This window comes from Haliotis cracherodii, unplaced genomic scaffold (assembly GCF_022045235.1).
Source record: "Haliotis cracherodii isolate W230 unplaced genomic scaffold, xgHalCrac1.p SCAF_1, whole genome shotgun sequence".
NCBI lineage: Eukaryota > Metazoa > Mollusca > Gastropoda > Lepetellida > Haliotidae > Haliotis > Haliotis cracherodii.
In genome coordinates, this window is record NW_027266264.1 from 70434795 (window position 1) to 70442623 (window position 7829).

Sequence of the window (7829 nt, forward strand, 5' to 3'; positions counted from 1 at the left end):
ATATCCAATCAGATTGCTGTTCTTATCTTGTATAGCTTTTCACAAAGATGGCAACTACCATAAGTGATAACCTATTTGATCAGATAACGAAAACATTCGCGATTTCATCCCTGATACAAAAACAGGCAAACGTTGCAGGTGTTTAAAAGATGAAGAAGACATATTCATGTCAACAAAGACAGGCAACAATTGATTTTGTGAAATCTTCTGTGATTGGACTATCGATATATGCGATTGTCCAGTCATATTGAGCCCAAGAAAGTGGACTTGATGTGGCAAGGGTGTAAACAAGATTTTGATAATAAGGCTAGTTACCTCGGGAAGATGATCATGGATGATCGTGGCCTTAATCATAACATACATTCAAGTTCGTTTCAAGTTACAGAAGTCAGATATTCTTTTCTGAACACTTTGCTCATTCATGCTGAGAATTTAGAAGTCTCAGCGCTGACTGGGTCATGGGTCGTCATGATTCACTGTACAGAGTTGCGTCCCTCGGCCACGCCAGAAAACTATGATTGTGGGTTCGAATACCGGTTGCCTCGATTATGTTTCTAGGTTTGTCAGCACCATACCCGTGCTCATGGGTTTCACTGAAGTGGTTAACGCCTGAGACCTGCATCACTTCAGGCTTTCTTCCCATATTAAGCTGACATGCTGCGATATAACTGGAATACTGTTAAAAGCGGCGTTACCCAACTCACTCACTCACTCACTCAGTGCTGACTGGCCGATCAGAAAGTTCATCTGAAGCGACCTATGGAGGCTTACTCCTATCTTCATGTGGAGAAGTGTCATTGGGAAAAAAAGATCTGATTTTGATGACGTTGTGTAAACAAAGACTTACAAGATGTAGAGGAAGCAGATCCCAAACTCAATTTGGCAGTAGACATTATGAGAGGTTCCACTACATTTTAGCATTATACGCCTGGGACTAAGTCACTTAGGATATTATCTGTAGGTCAAGATTAGAATCACTGTCCAAACAGCTCATTGGAGAAATGATTAGTGGTAAGCCATGGTAAGGTGTATGCACATATATATGATATGCAAGTGACAATATAGGTGTTACTGTGTTGATCCAACAGACTGCTTCCTGTGTATCATGTATACACAGCAGTGTTCATGACTCATTTTGTAGATGACGTGCTGTGATACACACAAAACACGTCTCGACAACAATGTCACAACATAATACATGATACAATAGAAGAAAATTTGACACGTCTTTATGGTTATCATTGATTGGACATTTTCGAATTGATATGATATATTGATAAAATTTATAATACTACTCCACTTTTGAAAGGGATACTTTTTATCTGATAGACTGGGAGTCATCACACCCATACAGCATTGCTATTTGCTTGTGCTGTGAACATGGTCACATCCATTATATTTCCAGGGCTCGCATTTTGGTTAACCTTCAATAACCCTCACAATCTTAAATTACCTGCCCTTGATTTTCATTAACATTCACCGACCAATCAAGATCAATATAAGGAAAAAGAACATGGGTTAGGGAGGGGGACATGAAGACATATTTTCCATCAAAAGTGTCTTTAAGGGATATTTTGCATGTCAGTCAGTTTTTCAAAGTTGAATTCTCATAAACTCTATCATAATCGAGGGACCTGGCTGCCACTGCCAATCCAACATTGAGGCTAGTTTGTAACTCGCATTCTGATTGGTCCATTGGACAGAGAAGTGTATCTAATCAAATTTGCTAATGAAGATCAAGGGAGGGTAATTTGAGATCACAAGAACCATGGGAATGGATCCAGGGGTTAGTGAAGGTTTACTGAAATGCAAAACCCGGAGATATGGAGAATGACATGGTCGATGACTGATGAACGTGGCCCAGGCTGCCATGCCACAGCTGGACTACTGCTGACTAAAGTGAACAACACTGACCCACACACTGTCACTCACTCCAACAAACTGCAACAATCACAAAACTACATTGCTCACAATCTTTTATTACAAAAAATGAATATGCGCCAAAAAAGTCTCAACATGGATATTCCACTGAACACTTGTGCAATAAAAAACACTGGTGAAAGACATAGAATAATACTGTAATCTGTATAATAAATACTGGCAAACTTCACTCAAACATACACAATATGAAAACCTTTATAAAGCAAACAGCATGTGTAAAGAAATATGTAAACTGTTTAATACTGGAGTGACCGGCTTCGCAGTTCTGTACCTGTTAGACATGACAGATTCAGCAACAGCTTCAGACGTTGATACATCACCATATAATATATGAATGATGCATGCAACAGCTTATGATCTCAAGAGGATGAATATTGTAAATTTAAAAATAAATATATTTTCATATGATGATACACATCATAACACAAGCCTGCTTTGATCCTTAACCCTTGTTATCCTGTCATACTGGATAAACGATTGTTATCCAGACACATACCCTTTGTGAATACAGTAGAACACGGATATAGCGAACAAACGGATACAGTGAACTGTTAAAAAATCCCCGATTTATCTCCTATATAATATCACATAAAATTTACGAACTAACGAACTAACGGATACAGCGAACTGATATCTGATCACCGAAAAGCCCATCTATCACTAGGCCTAATTAGTGACGTGTATAGCGAACTGAGAAATCTCACTCAGTGTCAAGTGTCACTGACAATTGGCCGTACGCAATCAGCGGCGAATCAATACAATCAGCGGTGACGGATCAACCTTGTTAAATTTGCATTGTGTTAATCTTACCTGTACATGTAATCTTTAAATTTCACGAGATTGTGTCCAAGTGTCAGTTCACTCGCCCAGAAATTAGGCCATGAAGATTTCACGCGTAACACTGCAATTACGTGTATTGTGTTTTGTCTTATCCAAGATGGCGGACGTTTCCGAGCAAAAACGTGTATAACGAACAACGGAGATAACGAACTGATTTCTCTGGTCCATTGTAGTTCCTTATATCCGTGTTCTACTGTACTACCTTGCAATACTCTAAATTCAAATACAGTATATACAGATATACATACTGATGAAAATGCCCCTGCTGTCCATCCATTTCTTTTTTTTCAAATTGAAAAAATCCTTTTCACATGTACGACCTCAGAAACAGTTGGTACAACATTGGGGCATTGAAAAATGTCTAAACTGTATGTTTATGATGATTATGACTATCATTCATGTAAATTATATATCACTACAAAGCTTTATTATAACACATTCATAATAATATTATAAACATTTTGATTTCAGAACAAAATGTTGAACAACCTGAGATTTGTTGTCACAGCATATTGACATAAACAAACCTTTGCAACAACAACAAGATTCAATGTAATACTGATCAGAAGCTTGCCAAACCGTATAATACTGCTTAAAACAAATGAGTAATACTGACATGAATACATAACACTGTCCTGTTCTTCACTGACCAACTGCAACCGTCTTCTTCTGCCGCACCTTGCGAGGTATTGGGGCACACAGCTCCTCCAGCCTTGGTGTTGCTCTAGCCTTCTTGGCAGCAAGAGTGACCTTGTATGGATCATAGTCGTCTTTGATCATCGTACGACTCCGTGGCCGTGCCAGCTGCTGAAGACGCAGGGATGCTATAGCCTTCAGAGCCTGATCCGATACTGGCCACTGGACAGGGTTCTCTCCCTTGAAGTCGTTGTGATAGCCCTTAGCTTCTGCTAGCGTCTCCACCCTTGCTGAGGCACTGGCCGTTTTGGCTGCAGGAGAGACCTCGCTGGGTTGACCCCACTCGTAGTCATTGACACAATATCGGTCTTCCCTGTTTTTGGGGACGGCAAGTGACTGAAGGCGATCTGATGCGGACACACTGCGTGCCGCCTTGGTTACCACAGAGTATGGAGATCTCTCTATCTTGAACTCATCATGGAGTCCCTTCGCAAGACTCAAGACCTCAAGCCGCTCCGTTGGAGTGGCATCTAAAGCCGACTTCTTCACAGGCCATATTGGAGTGGGTCTACAACAAGTATTACTAAATAACGTGTAATCAGATTACCTGGACATAGGTTCCAGGAAGTTTGTTATTTGCTTGTGTGTCCATTGTTTTCATCTTTATTCGCCTGTAAACTCTTACTCAGAAAACTACTTGATTCATTTGTTTTGTTAAAGGAGGAGGTATTATCAGACCCTTTTCTGTCATCTCGAAAACTAAACGTTACTGCAAACATATATATTTTCTTTACTTTGATCAAAATGTATGAAAATGATTTTTTCAACTTCTTGGGAAAAATCTTACTGAAAAATACACTGTTCAAAGCAGAGTTAAACCTAACTTGATCACTCATTAAAAAAGGCTCTTGAAATCACCCTTACCCAAGGGTTCTCCCCCACTCCACCCCGGTCTATATCACCCACACCCAAGGTTTCTCTCCTACTCCACCCCAGTCTATATCTATATCACCCATACCCAAGGTCTGTCTCCCACTCCACCCCAGTCTATATCACCCACACCCAAGGTTTCTCTCCTACTCCACCCCAGTCTATATCACCAACACCCAAGGTCTGTCTGCTACTCCACCCCGGTCTATATCACCAATACCCAAGATCTGTCTGCTACTCCACCCTGGTCTATATCACCCACAACCAAGGTCTGTCTGCTACTCCACCCTGGTCTATATCACCCATACCCAAGGTCTGTCTGCTACTCCACCCCAGTCTATATCACCCACACCCAAGGTCTGTCTGCTACTCCACCCCGGTCTATATCACCCACACCCAAAGTCTGTCTCCCACTCCACCCCAGTCTATATCACCCATACCCAAGGTCTGTCTGCTACTCCACCCCGGTCTATATCACCAATACCCAAGGTCTGTCTGCTACTCCACCCCGGTCTATATCACCAATACCCAAGGTCTGTCTGCTACTCCACCCCAGTCTATATCACCCATACCCAAGGTCTGTCTGCTACTCCACCCCGGTCTATATCACCAATACCCAAGGTCTGTCTGCTACTCCACCCTGGTCTATATCACCCACACCCAAAGTCTGTCTCCCACTCCACCCCAGTCTATATCACCCATACCCAAGGTCTGTCTGCTACTCCACCCTGGTCTATATCACCAATACCCAAGGTCTGTCTGCTACTCCACCCTGGTCTATATCACCAATACCCAAGGTCTGTCTGCTACTCCACCCTGGTCTATATCACCCATACCCAAGGTCTGTCTGCTACTCCACCCTGGTCTATATCACCCACACCCAAGGTCTGTCTGCTACTCCACCCTGGTCTATATCACCCTTACCCAAGGTCTGTCTGCCACTCCACCCCGGTCTATATCACCAATACCCAAGGTCTGTCTGCTACTCCACCCTGGTCTATATCACCCACACCCAAGGTCTGTCTGCCACTCCACCCTGGTCTATATCACCCATACCCAAGGTCTGTCTCCCACTCCACCCGGGTCTTTATCACCCACACCCAAAGTTTTTCTCTTACTCACCCCTAATTGTCACTAAGCGTACCATTCAAAGCATCATTTTACCTGTGTTTCTTATACTCATGATGAGCAGACCTGTGCCGAGCCAGTTCCTCGAGCCGTGTGGTGGTTGCTACAACACAAAAATCATTATTAAAAATAAATACATGAATTTATGTACTGCATGCACTGTATTTGATGCATTTGGAATTCACAAGGAGAATCAACATGGACCCAAGATCAGTGGGTCAGTTGGCATTTTTTTAATAATAATTTCATGCTTTTATGAATAATATTTAACTTAAGTTAGTTCCAATATGTCTCAATCTGATGGTCAAAATAGCTACAGCAACAATAATATGGGGAAACATCCATTTTTTACAGCTGTTATGAACATATTTGGGTCACAAACGAAACGATGGGTTGCTTGAAACACAAATATTTTTTTGGGCTGCAGTGAGTATGGTTTTACGCCGCTTTGAGCAATATTCCACCAATATCACGGCGGGGGACACCAGAAATGGGCTTCACACTTTGTACCCATGTCGGGAATCGAACCCGGGTCTTCGCCGTGACGAGCGAACACTTTATAACCGCTAGGCTACCCGACCGCTCGAAGTATTTGGCTCAAAGTAAAAGAACGGAGGCCGGACTGGTGATGGTAGATGAGGGATGCACTCACTGAAGAGTGTGACCCTAGATGTTCCTCCCTCAGTCAGTCCCTGCGGCTGCTGGGGGTCATTGTCTACCCAGTACACGGAACGCCTGCAACAAACACAGGCAATTTTAACACACAATAAAAGGTGTATTGTGTCATTCTATTGCAATCAGAAATATATATTGACAGAATACTATCTTACTCTACAGCTCTGGGAACAAACGAAATTATAAGAAAAAATTAATAGTGTTACTAATATTTGTAATATGAGACCAGCAATGTTACTTTCATACATGAGCATTTCTACTGCCAGTTGAAACATTGTAATCATGGTGTAGCCATGTCCCGTGATGGGATTAGAACCATCAGAGGTCAGACACCTTGTCCACATGACCAAAGAGGTTAACCCCCTCAGCAAGCTGACAAGGTAAGGATGTCATCGGTGGGATGACTCCACGCCCTGCTACAATGGCAATACACAATGGTAGTCAATACATATGCCGTGACATAATGAAAGTATAACAACAGATTTCTGAAAGAGATGTAACTCTACAGAGTTGAAGAAACTTTTAGCATTATTTTAGAATTCAAATTTGCAAGTTTTAACAGTTAAATGCTGAGTGGTTTCTTTCTTGAGTGCAGGGATGGGAACTACACAATGGGTATGGTTAGCAACCAAGTCAATGTTTTTAAAAATATATATATACCGTATAATTCAGTTCACACATAAAAAAAAACTACCAAACTGATTTGAATTAGAGATAAATAACAACAAAAACCTCTTTAATATAACCTTGTACAATAAAATACTGCTGGGAGAATAAACCCCTAGTGGTTTATTCTCCCTGCAATGTTTTATTATATGATAAATAACTTTCCCTTATTGTGTATTTCTAAATATAAGCATGTTCAGAGAGAGAAAAAGAAACAATTTCAGGATCTTGTGAACTAGGCTTATTTATACCCGGTAAGCCAATAATGGTTTGACGAGTGTCGCCCAAAACACTCCTGAATCCCAATGCTACCCGAAACAAGGGCATATCACCATTGTATCCATTTCGGTAAGGAAATCAAATTGAAACCACCTGCCACCTCGATAAATCATCATAATATAAGCATCCACTATCTATTATCTTGTTATTTATAATTGTATCACGTCCACACCACTCCTAAAATATCTAGTTTACATGTCTCAAATTCGAGTGAGCGTTAGTTTAGGTGTGGGGGGCAACAAATAGTAATTTTTAATGTTGTGACATTAATAGTAGGCCTATATTTTTGCTAAACAAATCGACAACAATCATTCAAAAACTCGAAAAACTTACCTATCCTCTAAAAAACCTGGAGGTACTGGTTTGGCCCTCGATAACAAGTCTATTCTTCGCGTACTTTCTGAAACAGACATAGAATTTTCAGTCTCTGTATCCATTGTTCAGAGAGTCTTCAACACAAACGTGATTCTATCCAACAAGAAACAGAATGAAGTTACCATATGCCGTCGCCATCTTTCATCTTAGTCGATAGGGGCGTTGCTAGGGACGCAAGGGCATTCGGCTCTTCAATCTAGCGGAACAAGCCGAGAGGTCCCGAGTGATCGCTCAGGCCTCAATGGGAGCTTATCCAAGCCGATGTGATAACACACTCCGTAAGGGCTACACAATGGCTTATGTTTTTCCGTTGTGCCTGGTTGACTAACCTGCAGGCTATCTTTACGCTTTGTTCCGAT

The 7829-nt window shown here is 41.5% G+C and overlaps 1 protein-coding gene across 2 annotated transcripts; it reads right to left on the reverse strand.

The window, feature by feature from the left end:
• Positions 1 to 2007: 2007 nt before the first annotated feature.
• LOC139468160 (sperm microtubule associated protein 2-like) lies at positions 2008 to 7625 on the reverse strand. 2 transcript variants are annotated; one of them, XM_071249958.1, is made up of 5 exons: positions 7593 to 7625; positions 7429 to 7495; positions 6128 to 6210; positions 5512 to 5578; positions 2008 to 3985 (listed from the first exon to the last, which is right to left on the reverse strand). In XM_071249958.1, exons 1-5 carry the CDS (start codon positions 7606 to 7608, stop codon positions 3424 to 3426), a joined length of 795 nt encoding a protein of 264 aa, XP_071106059.1. In that variant the 5' UTR covers positions 7609 to 7625; the 3' UTR covers positions 2008 to 3423. The 2 variants fall into 2 exon arrangements, with proteins under 2 accessions (XP_071106059.1, XP_071106051.1); XM_071249950.1 differs by having other exon boundaries at positions 7429 to 7608.
• Positions 7626 to 7829: the final 204 nt, after the last annotated feature.